The sequence below is a fragment of the Camelus ferus genome, chromosome 10 (assembly GCF_009834535.1).
Source record: "Camelus ferus isolate YT-003-E chromosome 10, BCGSAC_Cfer_1.0, whole genome shotgun sequence".
NCBI lineage: Eukaryota > Metazoa > Chordata > Mammalia > Artiodactyla > Camelidae > Camelus > Camelus ferus.
The window spans coordinates 43,971,274-43,991,109 of NC_045705.1; the positions used below are offsets into that span (position 1 = coordinate 43,971,274).

Here is a 19,836-nt window from a genome sequence, read left to right on the forward strand (position 1 = left end):
AGGGGAGAAGAACAATCTACTGGGTATAAATAAGCTACAAGGACACACCATACAAAACAGGGAATATAGTCAATATTTTATACTAACTATAAATGGAGCATAATCTTTAAAAGTTGTGAATCACTATATTTTACACCTACAACTTACATATTATTGTACAGCAACTATACGTCAAAAAAAAAAAAAACTCCAGAGGAGACCCCCACTACAGGCATTGATGGATGAAGGGAGGAAGAAGAGCAGAGGGAGACTAGGGCTGGGAGCGGCTGAGCACTGGCAGGCCTAGTGGCTGAAGCAAAGCAAAACAGTGGATCACCGGCCCCCAGAGAAGAGGGGACAGGGAGCTGTAGAATAAAACTCTCCTTCTACACCCCCACCCCAGCTCTCTACATCAGAGATTTCCAGAGGGAATTCTTTAAGAAATCCTGAGGAAAACTGGATTTCCTCTCATCCAAAAGATAAAAGACTCAGACCCATTTACATTTGAAACAGATGTTCATTTATAAGAAAGTCCTAGGATATATCTATCATATTGATTTTCTAAATTGTCCTTAAAAAGCACAAATCACTTTCATTATTTTTTAACTGAACCAAAAAAAGACATTAAAAGGAAATGATGAGTTTGAGATTTGCAGGTACTAACTACTACATATAAAACAGATAAATAACAAGTTTATACTGTATAACACCGAGAACTATGTTCAATATCTTATAGTAACCTATAATGAAAAAGAATATGAAAATGAATATATGTATGCATATGCATGACTGTACACCAGAAATTGGCACAACATTGTAAACTGACTATACTTCAATTTTAAAAAAGCACACAAAAAATTGGAAAAAAAAAGGAAATAACCATGGTTTGAAAAAACAAGTAAAGTGTATGACAATAGTACAATGTCAAAGGAAGCGAAGTATACTAATAAAATATTCTTATAATATAAAGTTGTAGCACCCGAAGGTACACTGTCATCATTTATAGATGTATATTATAAGCCCTAAGACAACTGCTGAAATAATGAAACAAACAAGCCAACGAAGGAGATAAAAAAGAATCAATAAAAAACTTCAATTAATCTAAAAAACGTTAGAAAGAGGAAAAAAATGAAACAAAGAACAGAGAACAAATAGCAAAAAAAAAAATAGATTTAAATATGACCATGTCAATAACCATATTAATATAAGTGGTCTAAATACCTTGATGAACAGAGATTGTCATATTGTTTTAAAAAAAAAAAAACCCAACTATATACCGCCAATAACTAAAGCACTTTACATGTTATTATATGATAAATCTCAAAATAACTATGATAGGTGAAAGAATCCAGATCCCCAAAAAAACAGTAGATACTATATGATTCAATTTATGTAAAATTTCTAGAAAATGCAAATTACTGTATAGTGACAGAAAGCAGGTCAGTAGTTGCCTGGGGATGGGGGCTGGGAAATAGAGGAAGGAGGGATTATTAAAAAAAAAAAAAAAAAAAAAAGAGGAATGCCCAGGAGTAGATTGCTGGATCATATGGTAAGTTTATTTTTAGTTTTTTGAGGAATCTCCCTGCTATTTTCCATAATGGCTGCATCAAACTACATTCCCACCAAGAGTATTGGAGTGTTCCCTTTTCTCCACACCCTCTCCAGCATCTGTCGTTTGTGAACTTTTTAATGATGGCCATTCTGACTGATGTGAAGTGATACCTCATTGTAGTTTTGATCTGTATTTCTGATAATTAGCAATATTGAGCATTTTTTTCATGCGCCTATTGGCCAGATCCCACTTTTTAAACATTGAGGTATAGTTGATGTACATTATTACATGTTCCAGGAATACAGCATAGTGCTTCACAATTTTCAGAGTTTATGGATCCTACTTTTAAGATTTGTTAGATGGCCCAGAGCAGTGCTAGTGCTGGTGTGTAGAGTAGAATGGTCTCACCAGTGTATGCATATATCAAAATTATCAAACTGCACATTTTGACTATGCAGTTTATTATAAGCCAATTATACCTTAATAAAGCTATTAAGTTTTTTTAATGATATTTAAAACTATGTATGGAATAACCTGGTGATTGTACTGTATACTGTAACTATAACTGTAACTATAAAACAGACTAGATTTTGAAGACTTTGAAAAAATGTAAAACAGCTCATTAATAATTTTATGTATTGACCATATGTTGAAATGGTATTTTTCACATGTTGAGTTAAATAAAATTTATAATTAAAATTAATTTCACCGGCTTCTTTTTCCTTGTTTAATATGACTACTACAAAAATTAAAATTACAGTATTGGCTCATTTATATTTCTACTGGAGAAGGGAGGACTTACCTGGAGTACAGTGGAAATATCATACTGTTTATATTTCTTCACAACAGTGGGTAGCCATTCTATGGTACACAGAATTATACCCCCTACCCCTCTAAAGATGTCTGCATCTTAATTCTCAAAATCTATAAATATGTTACTTCACATGGCAGAAGAGACTCTGCAGATGTAACTAAATTACGGATCTTGAGATGAGAAAATTACCCTAGATTATCCAAGTGGGCCCAGTATAATCAAAAGGGTCCTTATCCAAGGGGAAAAGGGGACAAAAGAGTCAGGATCAGAAGGAAATGTGACAACAGAGGCAGAGGTTGAAGTGATGCACTCACAAGCCAAGGAACGTAGCAGCCTCGGGAAGCTGGGATAAGCAATAAACTCGTTATCCTCTAGAATACAGCTCTGTTCACACCTCGGTTTAGCCCTTTAAAGCCCATTTTCAGCTTCTGGCCTCCAGAACTGTGAGGTAAATATTAAACAAAAGAAAAATAATTTTGTGTTAAGCTACTAAATTTGTAGTAATCTATCTTAGCAGCAATAGGAAGCTCATAGATTTTGGCACCTGGAATTGGGCTGCTGCGGTAACAAATAACTTAAAATGGGAAAGTGACTTTGGCATTGGGTAATGAGCAAAAGCTGAAAAAATTTTGAGGCTCATGATAGAAAAAGCCTAGACTACCTTGTTACCAGACTGTGAGTAGAAATACGGAGGTGAAGGATTCCACGAGTGAGGACTCAGAATGAAGTAAAAAGATGGTCGAGAAAACCTGCATTGTCTTAGAGAATATTAAAATCACCATGAAAGGACTGTTAGCAGAAATACGGACATGAAAAATACTGCCAGAGAGGGTAAGAAGGAATAAGGAACCTATTATTGGAAACTGGAGGACAGGAGCCCTGTCATATAGTGGCAGAAAGCTTAGCTGAATTGTGCCCTGTAATTATGTGGAAAGTAAAACTTGTAAAAGATGAACTTGGACATTTAGCTGAGGAGATTTACAAGCAAAGTGTTGAAGGTGCAGCCTGGTTTCTCTTTGCTGCTTATAGTGAAAGGTGAGAGGAAAAAGAGGGATGGAGGGAGGAGCTATGAAACAAAAAGGAACCAGGACTGGCTAGATGGAGAATCCCCAGCCTATCCAGACTGCAAAAGACAGTAAGATTAGGAGATTCACTATGAGGAAAGTCTACTTTGGAAGAAATCCAAGGGTGTGGCTAAACCACTCTTTGCTAGTGCCTCTGAAGGATCAAAAATCAGAATAGTCAATCACACAGAGGGCTCTTTGAAGAGATCAGAGTTGTAATTGGTGGATCCCCTCAGCCATCCCGGCAGAAGTCAGAAACAGAGATGGGGTTACCTAGGAAAGATCTGTAAAGGAGCCTTTTGTCTAATGGATGGGAGACCCACCGGGTTCTTGAGAATGTTATACCAGCAGCAACACTGCCAACTTGGACTGAAGGGGACAGAAAGAAGATGAAATGAAAGACGGCTGACTGACTCCCCAAATTCTCAAGGCAAGAAACAGGTTGATAAAATTACACAACTACAAACATATGCTACTTTCCATGAAAAAAGTGATTCAGAAGAACGAGGCAGAGCCAGAGGCCTATCCCCAGGCCTTGAAGCCCAACGGAGTTTGCCCTGCTGGATTTGCAAATTTTCTTGGGACTGGTGACCCCTTTCTTCTATCCACTTCTCCCTTTTGAACAGGACTTGCCATACCTGGCATTTTATGCCTGTCCCACTGTCATATTTCGGAAGTAGATTACTTGTTTCACAGATCCACAGAAAAAGGGTACTTTTGCTCCAAAATGGATAATACTCAGAATCCCACTCACACTTGATTTAGATTATTTAGAGAGTAAGAATTGGAACTTTTCTACTAATGAGATTAGGTAAGCTTTTGGACTTTGAGCTGATGTCATAATGGGTTGAGACCTTTAGAGAAACTGGAATGGGGTGAATGTACTTTGCCTGTGGGGCAGACATGACTCATTGGGGGCCAGAGGGCAGACTTGGTGATGAGCAGAATAATGGCTCCCCAAAACTGTCCACGTCCTAATTGCCCAAACCTATGAAATATGTTACCTTTCATGGCAAAGGGACTTTGCAGATATGATTACATTACAGATCCCAAGATGGAACAATTAATCTGGATTATCTGGGTGAGGTAATCACAAGGTAATCACAATTAAAAGGAAAAGCCCTCCTCAGTCAAACTCCAGTAATAAAGTTACTCTTCCCACCAAAGAAGTTGAAAATCTCTCCCTCTTATTGGAGCCAGGCAGACACCCCAAAGGCAGCTGCTAAAGCAGAGAACACGTCAATCATTGAGAGAGCAGAGTCCAAGCCTAGGAAGCCCACCCCTGTGGAATAAATAAACGAGTGAACAATTAGCACATAAAGCAGGCAACAAGCCTTTCATAGAGCGCACTGGACAGAGGACATTTTAATTCATCTCAGAATGTTTATCCATCACCTACTATGTGCCATGCACAACACCTGGCCCTAGGGATGTAAGGGTGTCTAGAGAGGCAAGCCTTCCACTTGCATGAAGCTTACAGGCGAGCCAGGCTTCCATGGCAACTCTGTTGACAAAGTGTCAGCGGCACTTCTGAAATAAAGAATGAGGTGGCCTCTCAACAGGAGCTGAACAGACCTTGCACAATGCAAAGAAAAAAACAAATCCGGTCTGTATGCTCTTAACCAGGCCTCGTACTTCACCACTCCCTTAGTAAGAATAAGTAGAAATTAACATATCTGTAGTCTTGTTATGTATCGCTAGATAGTATCTATAGATTTGCTGTATATCATTGACAAGGCTTAAGTTCTCTGCACAGGAAATATACAAATCTCATCCATAATGTTGGTTCAGTCATTCAAAAATAATCCTGTGTTGTCTTCATAAAAGGCTAAGTTAAAAGAACGCTCCCAGCCATTTTCACAGAGGAATATCCAGGATGCCAGACTACCGTAGCTGACCAGGTCACTGCCCTGCTTCAACCTCATCAAAGGCCCCCACTGCTCCGAGAGTAAAGTACAAAACTAATGTGGCCTATGGGCAGGGGTAATATTTGCAGCAGTTAAGAAGCACATGACCTCCCACCTCTCATAATGGCCACTGGCCATAAATCATCAGCACACTCAAACTCACGGATGTCAGCTCAACATCAGTTCTGCCTACAGACGGAAAAGGCCTCCTCAGTCAAACTCCAATAATAAAGTTACTCTTCCCACCAAAGAAGCTGAAAATCTCTCCCTATGTGACCTACGCCCTGCCAGCCTCCCAAGCCACTCACCACCTTCAGCCAATGCTAAATGTCTTTCTGTTCGTTCCTGCCTTAAGTTCTTCATACACACTATTTTCTCTGTCCAGAATTCTCTAAGCCCCTACCCCTTTTATACCAGCCTTTCTATTCATTCAAGTTTCTGCTGACATATCACTTTTTCAGGATAGCCTTTCCCTGACCACAGCCATCTCCACACCTCTGTTAAATCACATCTCCCTGCATACTCTCATTTGGCAAACTATACACCCCCTTCATGGTATGTATAGCGATTGTAAGTCAATAATTACTTGTGTTATGACTGTTTCCCTCACTAGATTTATTTACTTTACTAATCTTACTATTAGCATGTTGCCTGGTACACAGTACCAGGCATGCTGGCAGATTGCAGGGTTGAGGTTTGTTTTATCTTTGTTTTATATTTAAAAAAAAAAAAAAAAAGATTCTGTTGGAAAATAAAACCAGCCCATGTTCTGAAAAAAAAAAAAGTTCTGCAATAATAGCTCGCACTTGCTGGGGATTTACTGTGTTATCAGCCATTGCTTGACCCACTTTATGGACTGGCTCCTCTAATCCTTCTAACAGCCCCAAAGGTAGGTACTATTATTTTAGATGAGGACAGGCAGAGTCAGGCTAAGTAATTGCACAAAGTCAGTAAGAGGTAGGGTTGGAATTTGACCCCAGACAGTCCGGCCCCAGAGCCCATGCTCTTAAGAAGCACACCATACTGCCCTTATGAATGCTTGTTGAGTGATTTAATGAATTGTAGTCAAGTTTATAGTGGGCAGAACTATGTAAGCTATACCCCTAAGAAAACGCAGCCATAAAACATCCTCTGTGAGCATGGTCTGCTCATTAAGTGAGAGGTGAAGATACCGGAGTAGGTGTGAATATAGGTAAAGGTACAGATAATAGTGTAAAAATAATATGGCTGGCCAATGGCTTCCAAGGACTTTGCAAATTCAGTCCACTTTAGATCCCCACCCAAATCCTCCAGGGAAAATGTGTCACTGCCAAGCCAAATATTTCATCGCCATGCCCTTTACTGCCCCCTCTGACACCCTCCAACACCCCCCCAAGTATCTAAACACCCGCAGTATTTCTGAACATTCTTCATGACAGAAACCCAAGAGAAGTAGAGATGATCCTCTGACAAACACACGCCAGATCAACACTCCCCAGACACCCTCCTCCCAAGTTCCGCCCCCACACAAAGGAGAAAGTGCCTTTACCTTGAAATAAGAATGCTTTGCTGGTGTTGTGCAGTCCGGACACCTGAGTGACTCCAAGGGTGGTGTTCACGAGGTCGAGCTCAGTGATAAGATCCATCTGAAGGTCAGGGTCCAGCCCAAAGCCCGTGACTGAGAAGGAACAAGAGACATCTTGGCTTAAAATGCCAACTCGCTCACAGCAACAGAACAGAAATTACAGAAGCCACTACTGGCAGGGAATACACGGATGCCAGTGACGAGTGCTTGGAGATGTGCTTTCCCTGGATGGAAAAGGAAAGCAACTCTTTGCTCCATCACCCCACTGATATTGTGGTTTCTTTGTCCCTTCCCCATTCCCACTCCCCATTATTGATAATTCTTCATGCAAAATCCTTGGGGCCAAATATATTTCAGAACTCAGAATGTATCATATGTTGGAAAGCTAATATGGCCTATGTACCACATTTTAGATACACCTGCAGCAAAATCTGCATCCGCATCCCATAATCAAACACAATATTTCTAGAGCAAAAAGTATGTTTTCCTCTAACTGGTACAAATAAAGACTATAAATAACTTCACATCCGTTCAAGTCAAGTTTTGCCACCTAAGGAGTTCAGCTCAGGATAGGTTGTGCTGTCAGGTGAGTTATGAACAAAGTCTGGGTTTCTGAGCTGTTTTAGATTTGGAGACTGTGGATACAGGTTTGTGGCCCGAATCTACCTGCTTCAGAGAATGATGAAATGATGAAATCTGACACCACCGTCACCAGGAAAGGAGCACTATTGATCAGGCACAAACACCTATGATAAAGAGGAAGGAAATGAGAAGAATCCTGTCCCTGCTGGATGAGAGTGGCAGAGGGACTGGCCAGGAAAGAGAATCCTCAGAACGATGGCTGTACTTTTCAAGGGGAGTCCTGAAAAGTTAGACACCATGACAACTGTTGTTGGAGAAGCTTAGCGCAGAGAAACATGGCCCTGAGCACCCACTGCCTTGTCTGAAAAAGGCAAACCCTTAAGCCTGTCTCTCAGCTAGGGGGTGTTCTGCAGAATGATTCACTCAAGACTGCAAAGTGGCTTCCAGTGATATATATTAATAAGGCTAGCGATCGCCCTAAAAGACTGCGTTTAAGCCATTCATAAAGGCTGTGCCTATCTACACTCAGCATCTCAATAGTGCAATTCAGATTGCACAGTTGGAAATGTTTTAATCAGCAACAGCTGTCAACTCTGTCTGATGGTAATGCAGTCACGAAGCAAGATTTGGAAAGCTTGCACCGAATTTGTCCCAGACAGACCAAGTGCGTGTTCATCGGGACATCGCGGGCTAGGACAACCTCATCTGTCCTCCCGCCTTCAGCCCTTTCCCCAATGATCTGGAAAAGGAAATCTAGCCTCTCCTCACTCTTTTCCTGTTAGGAAACAGGGACTACTGTAGGGTTCAGTCAACAGAAGGTTGCACTGGGAAGGGTCTTTGGAACTGAAGCCTGTCAGCCCCAAGGTGGACAAAGGGTTAAATTAAAGGCACAGTGCATACAGTGGCCTACCCTGTTTTTATCCGGCTTCCCCTTGTCCTCTGAACTGAAAGTTTAAGTTTTTCCCTTCCAAAGGTAGCCAGTTATGAGACAGGTTAACTAAATGACAACTCATTCATTCATTCATTCATCCATGGGTTCACTCAGTAGTTTTTTAACAGACATTACTGAGGGCTCACTGTGTAACACACCCATTGCATTGCTAGGTACTGGAGATGGTCTCATTGAGCATGCATTCCTAGGGCAGCAGGGGAGGAGAGGACAAAAAAAAAGTAAATTAGATCAATTTGAGATGGAAATAAATGCCATGAAGAAAACAAAACAGAGGGATGAAACAGAAAGCGGGTTGAGCAAGAGCTTTAGAAAGGGAAGTTTCCTCCGAGCAGAAAAGTGAATGACTAGAAGAGGGGGGCGATGGTGGAGTCATTCCAGAAGGGAAGATGTGGGGGGAAAGCTTTCCAGGTTTAGGTTTCGAGAAGAGCCAATGCCAACCAGGAACAAATTCAAGGTGTTCAGGAAATAGAGACAAAGCGAGTATGGCTGGAGCAGAGTGGGTCGGGGGAGAGCAGCAGAGAATGAGGCCCAAGAGTGGGCCCTGCCTTGTGAGCCACAAAAGGAGAGGGACACTATTCTAACTGCAATGAGGCATCATTGGAGGGCGTTAAGGTATGTGTTCCAGGGGAGGAAGAGTGAGGTATGCTCTGGTTTACACCACAATCTCACTGAAGGTTCCATCCTACCTGCCTGATACAGATTCAATTCACAAGGACTGAAGACTAATCAAGTACCTATTTGGGGCCAAGAAGCCCTGAGCTAATGGGCATCCATCAGCCCAAGCCACAGTACCATGGGCCTCTTGTGGAGACTGGCAATGTTTTTCTCCAAGTGAGCTCAGATCCCAGCAGTTCTGTGATCACCTTGAAAAGGCAGGAAAGGAACTAATATTTCAGTTTGATCTACCGTGCTCTCCACCAGTATGGCAGAAATTAAATTAAGAGTGATCTCAGAGGACCTCCACGCTGGTGTCTCTCTGGCCAGGAGTTTGGAAGGTGGTTTAGAGAACGTGCCCTTAGCTGGACGCAAGAGGAAGGAAGCATCCCTGTAGCTCCAGGGCCTTGCCCAGGGCCTAATAAATGTCAGGCCCTGAATTTAGGACCCAATTAATTAACTGATGAGTGGATGCATGATCCCTTCTTTGAGTACAGTGACCTCAGAGCAATATGCATCTCTGGGGGTACCATGAGAGGATTGGATGGCATTAAAGCCAAGGAAACGTTCTAAAAGGGATACAGCTGACTGCATTATTGGCTTCAAACTTTGACCCCTCCCACATCCACACCCTTCCGCTAGAGTGGGAGTAAACCTCCCCATCCCCTGACTTTGAGCCCAGCCATGTAACTTCTCTGGGTCACTGGGATGTTAGCAACGTTATACAGGCAGAGGCCTGGATGTGCCTATGAGGTGGGGCCTGTCCTCTTGTGCCTCTGCATCGCGGTGAAACAAACATGGCCCTGCTAGGGCACTGCCCCAAGGAGACTGAGACACATGGAGTAGACACCCGACCCGAGTCTGGATCCACACCCAGCCAAACCTGGCCCAGGTGAGCCAAGACCAAACCAACCGACAGATGGGTGAAACAAAATAAATGTTATTTTGAGTTTGCGGTGGCTTGTTATGCAATGTTATTGTGGCAGTAACTGCCCAATGCAGGGATTAAAGATCCCACTATGATGGTCATCCTTAAGATGCCTGAATCTTCCAAACTTGGGACCCTGCCACTGCACGAGCCTAAAATTCACCCAAGCAGATTCTACAGAACTGGCAGAACACCCCAATGGTGTCCTGGGATCCCCATGTCCATGTGAGAACACAGCACCCACAATCCAGAACGTGTTGCAGAAACAACACTAAACTAAGAGCCAGTGTCAGTCCTGCCTCTTCCCCCTACTTACTCTGCGCCCGTGGAAAAATCACTGTGCTTCTCCAACCCTCATTTCCCTCATCCAGAAAATGGGGATGATAATACCCAACTCCCAGCCTTGTGAGGTTTCAGTGATAACTATATGAAGCTTCCTAGCACAAATTTTGGTGCCCAGCTGGGGTTGGCTGCAGCTGTCTTTTGTAAGACGAGCTCTCCAGACCATCCCAGGTCCCTGGTCCTCAACTACACTGGGATCATACAAAATGCACAGGTGGTCCCCATTTTCCCAGCCCCTCCAGATTCCCAGATGACCTAGAAGGGCTTGTCACTCTGGCTGTGCTTTGTGAAATCTACATTAAATCTATATTGACTCCTCCCCCCACCCCTACATCCATGAGTCAAGGGGCTTCTCTGGCTTTAAGATAATTTCATTGTTCTTGTGATGAGAATATCCCATAAAAACAACAAGAGCAATCAATTAGGCTTCCAGATACAGTATTCTTTTCTCTAAGTGGTCCCCTTCAAGATGAAAATGCCTCGTGCCAATAGCAGGATGTATAAAAGATAGCACTTTGCCCACTGCCTAAGGAATCAGAAAATCTGTTACTAAGGCAGCATTTACATGGCTTTGCCTGAAACTTATGTAGTAAGAGAGTGTTTGTTCCATAAAAATAATTTCTTTTATTTTAATGTTTCTGCTTCTTATCCAAGCATGGAGCTCCTGCCCTTTTCAAGGAAACTGTATTAAAGATTTCTACTTTGGCCATAACCGCTCTACAAATGACTGGAGCTGGGTATTGGAATTAAGCAGGATAAGCTTCTGGGGAGGAAATATTTTTTTAAAACCTGGAAGGCAGTGTGTCAATGTCACAGAGGCACTTGAGGCCTGGCTCTGAGATTCAGAATCTCCGTCCTAATCTCCCAGGACACCTGCTGCTGCTCCTGCTACTGGCTACTCCTCAGCCCAGCCCAGGGAATGCTTGGGTCCAAAGCCCACTCAATCCACCTGCAGGGTCCCCGGCTTAAACTCCCAAGCAAATCCTCCTGGATCTGACTCACTTCAAATCTAATCCAGCTCAATGTCCATGAGAGCAGCTGTTTTCCCCTGGTCCATGCAGGGGAAGAGGACACTGGAGAGATGTCCCAAGACCTCATTCACCAGCAGGATTTCACAACCATCTGACCGGATTTGGGTCTCTAGACTTCTACAAAGGTTCTTAATACCCCAAAAGCAGTATCCTTGAAGAATATGCTCTATGACTATTCCGTCAGCCAATATTTCACCCGATCACTGGAGGCCGGGGGCTCTGTTCGCGGCTCTATTATTCAATTCATAGTTAATGAACAAGCCTGGGAGGTGCTTCAAAAAGAAAATCTCTCCTGTCCAGTAGGTGGCAGCAAAGGGCACTCACTTGGCCCCAGGGGCTCCCTCCACCCCCTGCCCTGGTGACCAAAACAAACTGGAAAGCCAGGAGGAAGGAGTCACTGAGTTTTATATAATTCACACTTCCAAGCCACTGGAGAAAACTCATGGACATAATGCGTTATTACTGCTATTATTGCTGCCTTCTAAATATTCATTATTCGTGATGTGCCTGGAAATCTCAGAATTACTTTTTGCCCAGAAATAACGACTGGAGAAGAGCGCCTCCTGTCTTGACTCCACTTTATTCTTTAAAACAAGTTCTCTGAACAATGAGTAATTTAAGCAGCTTCCTGTGACACCTATCATTAGATCTTTTCATATGTAACTGCTACTGCACTGCAGCGCTGCTTTAATTAAAATGTGCCTGATACCATCTATTCATTTCCATTAAACGGCAGTGATATCTGAGCAGCTCACTCAGTGGACCACATGTTTATTTCATCTTGGACTGTTAACAGCCCAGACAACAACTGTCCCACTTGACAAATAAACTTTCTGAGCGGCTGTTTGGATCCTGATAAACTAATCAAGAGCCTGCCTTAGCAACCTAAGAGGATGGATGTGTGATGTGGGGATGATGGTTTCTGGGCAAAAACTAAAGAGAAAATTGCTGATCAGAACCTCCAGCTGTAAGAAATTATAAGTGAAAGAATTGAGATATAATTCCCGCCTGTCTCTCTGATGCTTCTGATAATTTTTGTAGCCTCTGGTGTTCAAGGAGTGCCAAGTGGCACAGAAAACCCAAACTCCCTAAGCAACTGCCACAGCCAATGGGCAAATCCTTCTATGGTTCCCTGCCCTTGGACAAGCCATGCCCTGCACCTGGAATGCTTTCCCCACTCCGTCCACCTGGAAAACACCTGCAAAGCCTTCAAGACACCACTTTCAACTGTCACCTCCTGATTAAAGCCTTCCCCGACCACCGACCACCCCTCCCCAGAATTCATTCCTACTATTCCTCCTCTATGTTTCCTTAATACAAACTCCTATACTCCCACCTCTCCTCCCCCCAACCCCATCGAGCTGTACAATGAAAATGCTTTTCAGTTTCTGTCCAGATTCTCAGCTAAGCTGTGAGTTCCCAGAAGTCAAGGACCAAGTCCATTCCTCTGCATAAGCAATCCTGGCACCCAGCAAGACACTCAACTGTTCATTGAATGAATGAATGAATACATGAGTGAATCTTCCCCATAACAGAATTTTTACAAGATTTAAAGGCATCCGATGTGGGTAAGGGGCAAAGACCATGTTCTTAAAGATCTTCGCAAGCAACACACCCTGGAGACACAGTCCACCTCCGGATGTAGGCACTTTTTGCCGCCTTTTCAAAGGAGTAATGAGAACAAAGGATGTAGGTGTGTTTGGTAGTGATGTGCGTTTGAGGATGTGAAATGCCCCATGGGCTGCCCCTCCCCCACCTAGTTTTTCTCTCTAAGGTTCCTCTGTAAGACTCTCACCAACACCAGGTTCTCGGAGCAGAGCTGGTAGCCCATGCTCCGCACTAGCCTCACCTGTCCTGATATTCCGAGGGGCGCGTTTCTTCTACTGTGCTCTTGGTTTTAAAAGACTAACCCACCACGATGGGTCTAAAATCAGGAAGCATCTATTCTAGGCTAGGCTGAGTCTTGGTAGCCTGGAGGTCTCGGATGGAGATAAGAAGGGGATGGGGATTCCTTTTGTCCCTGAAGAAGTCCACACCCGAGGTTCTTTCATTAAGCAAAGGGAAAGCTGCTGCCTGCTTAGTCCTGGGGAAAATGGAAAGGGCCAGCAGGAAGCTCCTAGACGCCCAACTCTTGTGTTCTCAGCCGGGCTAACTACCGAAGAGTGGCGCCTAGGGCGCAAACGGAGGTAACTTTTGAGCCAACCAAAGCCGGGCACCCCTCCCCAGCCCTCTACGGATAAACCTGCTGCCTAGCATGGGAAGGAGGTTATGCCTCTAGAGAAGGGAAATGAGAGTGGTAAAAGAGAAAACGATAAAAAGCAGAGGGAATGACTATACACCGATTCTAGGGTGCCAAGTCGGCCGCGCGTACCGACGACCGCTATCTTAGGAATAAAAACTCGCGACCCCTACCCTCCACCCCCGCATCGGAGAGTCCTGTTTTTGTCAATTTCCTACTCCACCCCACCCCACCCACACCTTCCAAATCTACTTCTAGCCCCCAGGAGAAAGCGGCTGAGAACGGGTCTCCAAGCCCCGGGTGAAAAGGGGTCTGGGGGCGAGTAGAAGCTGAAAGAAGTGCGCTTAGAGTCCTCACAACTGCGTCTCTGGAGGCAGGACGAAGCGGGGACTTCAGAATATTACGCCAATTATCCTTGCCTCCCCTCCACAACCCAACATGCAATTATAGCGAGAGAAAACTGGTTTGGAGCTTGAGAAAATCTCCCCGGGATTGCCCCCACACTTCCAATTGCCTCTAATAATTGTTTGTCCTGCCCTGGGGGTGGGGGGTGGAGGGCCAAGAAAGAATACTCCTGGAGTTCCCCTGAGGAGAGTCAAGGGGGGACAAGAAGAGATCGCGGAATCCCAGGTTGGTCCGCAGCACCTCACCCCGCGCCGCGCCCTCTCCGGCCCGGGCATCTCCCGCCGGCCGGAATCGCTCTCTCTGCGGATGCGACTCCTGCCGCTGCCCCTTCCCCGCCCGGCCGGCCGTAGGGAAAGCGGTTTCCACGGCACCTGTCAAGTTCGCGGGTGTGGGGCTCGCGGGCCCGCCTTGCTGTGGGTTTCGACCCGGAAGCCGGTTGCTAGCAGAAGGAGGGTGCGCCGGACCGGCCGCGCCCCTCACTCCCGCGTCCGCCAGGCCGTGTCCTCTGGGAAGGGGACACTCCTTGGGGGCCTCCCCCAGCCTGAATCTCACTTTTCACCCTTTCACCTGGAGTAGGGCAAAGAGGTCCAAGAGACCCATCCACGCCCTTCCGCGGACCAGCACGGAGCTCGGCTCCACGTCTTCCCATGCCTAGGTGGGCGCTGGGCACAGCGGCGGGTCTCCAACCCTCCTTCCCCGGATCCCTCCGACAGCCCCAGCCGTACTTACCTGCCCTGGCGGTGCACACGCAGAACCACACAACAAAAATCACATCCCTCAGCATCGCTCCCGAGGGTCCCCGCCAAGGCGGGCGCGCGGAAGCCAGGAGGAAACAAATGCGCCTCGATTCCGAGGCGCGCCGGGCTCGGAGCCGCCAAACTTGCTAGCGGGCGGCGGGGGAGGTGGCTCGGCAACGCCGGGTGCTGCGCTCGGGGATCGCACCGGGAAGGCGGCCCCGGCCGCCCCGCCCCCAGCCCGCCCCCCAACGCAGGCGGTGGCGCCCGACTCGGACCCCGGCGCCCGCTGCGGCTGCGCTCGCCTCGGAGCTGGGGCGGGAACGCAGGGCTCCGCCACTCCGGCACGTTTCGCTCCGAGCCGGGGTCGGCTTCTCCTCCGCCCACGGAGACGCTAGGACCCTGGCGGCAGGCTCGGCAGCTGCTACCACCGGGAGCCCCGGAGCTGGAGTCCCGGGACCCGCTGCCAAAAGGGAGGAGCTGGAGGTGCAAGGCACCCCTTCGGCTTCACGCGCTCCAGCCCAGGCGAACCGACCTCGCCACTGCCGCCGTCTCTGCCTCGGGGCCGCGGTGGGGGCTGCCGAAGTTGCCACACTTCATCTTGGTTGAGACCAAGAACCGCGGAGCTCTCGCAGGGGGATCTTTTTCCCGGGGAAACCCTGACCCAGGCGGCGCCACCGAGCGCGCCCAGCGCCTCCTCGTAAAACAATTACTCGGGATTTGCTCGGGCAACTGGGTGGGGAGGGGCGAGCAAGGACCTGAGGGGGATAATGGCTGAGTCCCGGCTCACCACCTGTACTTGTCTCGTCTCTCCGGGGGGTCCCTCTTAATTGGGTACACGCATTGGGGGTTCAGGGAGAGGGCACTGAGGCGCGGGGTGTCCAGAAAAAAGATCCCCGAGCCTGAGTGAGCCACGGTGGGGGACTGGGGAGTCTATTTGCAGACCTTCCGATTCTGCAGGGCAAATGCTGCCACTTAGGGGAAATTCCTAAACCTTTTTTTTTTTCTTGAGTGACTTTCTGGTTTTTTTTCCCAAAAGCCCTTTTCTCCTTTCATAGTTACGCTTTGGCCTCTCCCGCAGTTCCTCTGGGTCCCTCCCCAACACCATTCCCGGGAAAGAAAAATCTGGGCTTTGTTTTATAAGTGTGGGCACGAATACAAGTCCTCCTTCTGCTATGTGACCCCCTTCTGGAACCGAGCCTTCCCTAGAAACATCTCCCAGGTTTGTCGCATTTCCCATCCAGGAATATTATTTATAACTAGCATGCAGAGTCGTGAAAACAGAAGTGACAGACCCTCTGATTTATACTGAGTGAGCCCCATATGATTTAAGGCTTCCCAGGTTGCTCACTCTGGTCCCCTCTGAGTCCACCCCACCCTTCTGATACTGGCAATGGCGAACCCAGAGAAGGGAAAGGAAACTTCTCTGCACACCAGCCCTTCCTCATTTCCCAGGAAATAATACCAAAATTCCAGAATCCTCTTCACTAATACGGATCTGCCTTTCTCACCCTTGTATCCCCTCACTTCACATATTCCTAACCCCTGCATAAGTATGACCCCAGGAGATCCCACTGAAGGTCGCCCAACCAGCAGCATAATTTATTAAGAGAGGAGCTTTTATCTCCATGTTCTTCAGATCCGTGCCCTATTTTCTGGATATTTCTGTATGCAAGCCACTGTCCCACTTGGCCCTTTATATTGTGGTCCCTTAGCAGGTGAAAAAGAAAGTGAACAAGCAGATAAATTCCAACTCCTAACAGCTGAGGATAGATGACGGGAGGCCAACAAAGAAATCTATTGTCACTCCAGAAGCTGAGCTGAAAGATTAAGAGAAAAACTGATGTCTAAGGCTGAACTGATTCTCCATCCCTTCTGGGATTCAACTGGAGCCCAGAGGGGATCTGCCTGCCTTGACTCTGGGTTTTCATTACAGAGGCAGGACTTTTTGCTTCCACCTTGGAGCATGTTACATTTAAAACTAACATTAAAATCCCACTTCTTGCGGAAAATAAGGATTCCCCAAGTTTAGCTGAGCCTTGTGAATGAGGACTCCCCAACATCATGTTGTGTTGTGACAGCCATGCCCCGTCTCTCCTCTGCAGATTCTCAATACACTGCAGCAGGATCAGCCCTTGGTAACCTGAACTGTTGTTTCAAAAGCCCTTTTATTGATCTCAGAAATCCTAGAAGTCATGGTGACCCCAACAAAGGGAAAAGGTGGTCTGAGTTAGACCTTTAGAACTCTCTCTCTTAAAGCCTCTGTGTAATTAGTTGGTCCTGTGGGATAGAGCTTTTAACGCGTTCCATTAAAAAATAAAGCAAGGCATCTGTTCTGTCAAAGCTTTGCAGCATCACGTCCATTAGCAGTAACAAGTGTTAATCTCAACAAGATCATAAATCTTCCTAGATAACTGTGGACTTCAATCTTCTGTAAGTGCATTTCTTGAGCGGGAGTTTGGAGTATAGACCTGTTAGGCTAAGGGAACCTTTAGAGAATAGGTCTGGCAAATTTCTATAATGGCAATGATGGGACCACGTGGCTGTGATGTTGAGATACTACAGTAGGACCTGTATTCAGTGAAAGCAGTGATGAGACTTGGTTTACCCAATACCATATCCCATGTCCACTCTGCCCTTCTGCATGGCCTCCCTCCATGGTCTCTCCACGAACCAGGAGCTTCCTTTGATCATCCCTCTGCCTCTTCTTCCTGACCCCTGACTATTGGAGAGCCTCAGGGCTCAGTCCCTAGCCTCTTTTCTTCCAGCCACACTTACTCCTATGTGTTCTTATCCAGCCTCAGGGTTTTAACTACTATCTATACATGAATGATTCTCAAATGTGTATCTCCAGTCCCTCCTGTCTTTCCTTTGAACCCCAGGCTTACAGACCCAACTACCTATTAGGTGTCTTAAATGTAATATGGCCACGTCATCAAAATTAAAAACATTAGTGCCTCAAAGGCCATCATGGGAAATGAATAGACAACCCACAGAACAGGAAACAAATTTGCAAGTCATATAAGTGATTGAAATTTGTATTCATTATATTATTAAATTATTACAACTCAGTAGTAAAAGACAAACAACCCGATTTTAAAATGGGCAAAGGATCTGAATAGACATTTCTCCAAAGAAGATATTCAAGCAGCCAATAAATACATGAAAAGATGCTCAGCACCATTAGCCATCTGGGAAACACAGATCAAAACCACAATGAAATATCACATCACAGCCACTGGGATGGCAAAAATCAAAAAGACAGATAATAAATGTTGACAAGGAAGTGGAGGAGTTAGAACTTTCATATACTGCTGGTGGGAATGTAAAATGGTTCTTCAAACAGTTAAACATAAAGTTACCATACAACTCAGCAATTCTCCTCCTAGGTACTGACACGAGAACTGAAAACATGTCTACACGCTAAGTTGTACACAGATGTTCATAGCAGCATTATTCATAATAGCCCCAAAATAGAAACAGCCCAGATGCCCATCAGCTGATGAATGGATAAGTCGAATGTGGTATATTTCTATAATGGAATATTATTCAGCAATAAAGAGACCTGAAGGACTGATACAGGCTACAACATGGATGAACCTTGAAAACGTTATGCTAAGTGAGAGAAACCAGACACAAAGAACCACATGTCATATGATTCCATTTATATGAAATTCCAGAATAGGCAAATCTATAGAGACAGAAAGTAGATCAGTGGTTGCCTAAGGCTGGGGGAAGGGTAAGAAAGGATTAGCAGTGTTTCTTTGGGATTAATGGAAATGTCCTAAAATTGATTGTAGTGACAGATGCAAAATCTCACAGATATTCACAAGAGACTAAAAGCCATTGAATTGTACACTTTAAATTGGTGAATTGTATTATGTGTGAATTACATCTCAATAAAACTGTTTTTTTAAAAGCCTCTTTAATGCTCATTTTAAAAATCTGCTGCCTTTTAAAGGGGTAGCACCAGCCTTCATCAGGTGTTCCAACCAAGTAGCCCGGGGTCATCCATGACTTGCTTTATCCAGGCCCCCACGTCCAAGCCATCAAGCCCTCTCGGTACACCTTAAAGAAAAAATCTCAAATCAACCATTTCTCACTACCCTTCACTACTCCCACCTTCCTCCAATCCCTCATTGTTCCTGCCTCAGGCTACTGCCCTAGATTCCCAATTGTTCCCTCTGCCTCCACTCTTGCCCCTTACAATTCAGTCATCCCCCAGCAGGTGTAATCTGCTTTTTAAAACGTATCAGATCACATTCCCTTGCTCAAAACACACCCCCCTGCACTTTTCTATCGTATTTTGAAGAAATCCAGACATCTTACAAGGCCTCTGCCCACCTTCCCAGCTCTGCCCCTCAGACTCACTCCAGACTCTTGCTATTCCTCAAACATTCCGAGTTCACACCCTCCTCATGGTCTTTGCACTGGGTCCTCCCTCTGCCTGGAACAGTCTTCCCCTAAATCTTTCTGTGGTTCATGACTTACATTGCTGCTCAAGTGTCAGCTCCTCGGGGAGACCTAGCCTAAAGAAACTTCTCACTTCACCCCCATCACTGTCTCCTAACCCTGCTTGATTTTATTATAGGGCTTATTACTGTCTGAAATATTGATTTATGTGTTGACATTTATTCTCTTCCCCCCCCCATAGAATGCAAACACCACAAGAGTAGAATTTTTATCTTTCTTCTTCACTACTGTCTCTCTCCACCTAGAACAGTGCCTGGCACATTTTAGGAGCTCAATATATGTTGGTTGAATGAATCAATGAGTGTTCTCCCAGGAAGCAGCATGGAGAATGGACACTTCTCATTGACCATCACCAAGGCAACAGTCAGACTGCCTCGTCCCACCAGCCCCCAGAGCTGCCCCACTGCTGACTCTCTGGAGGGCACTGGACCCCAGCGAGGAAGGTCGAGGAGGACTTCTTTTTAGTATCCAAGGCTGAGAAACTCTCCATCTCATTTACTGCCCTCCAGCCCTCCTCCCTAAGTCACTCTCCTTTGTCCAAACAGCCTTCCAACTGGCTTCATATTTATGGATTCACAACACGTTTCCTTGTAAAACTGAACAATATAGAGGGTAA

At 45.5% G+C, this 19,836-nt stretch overlaps 1 protein-coding gene across 2 annotated transcripts in view; it reads right to left on the reverse strand.

The window, feature by feature from the left end:
• The window catches only part of NELL1 (neural EGFL like 1), a 748,929-nt gene extending 733,964 nt beyond the window's left edge, over nucleotides 1-14,965 (reverse strand). For both annotated transcript variants that reach the window (XM_032488858.1, XM_032488857.1), the window contains exons 1-2: nucleotides 14,743-14,965; nucleotides 6,845-6,973 (exon numbers count right to left, since the gene is read on the reverse strand). In XM_032488858.1, coding sequence (XP_032344749.1) covers nucleotides 6,845-6,973; nucleotides 14,743-14,797 — 184 coding nt within the window. In that variant the 5' untranslated portion in view covers nucleotides 14,798-14,965. The remainder of the gene's footprint in view (nucleotides 1-6,844; nucleotides 6,974-14,742) is intronic.
• Between the last annotated feature and the right edge of the window lie 4,871 nt (nucleotides 14,966-19,836).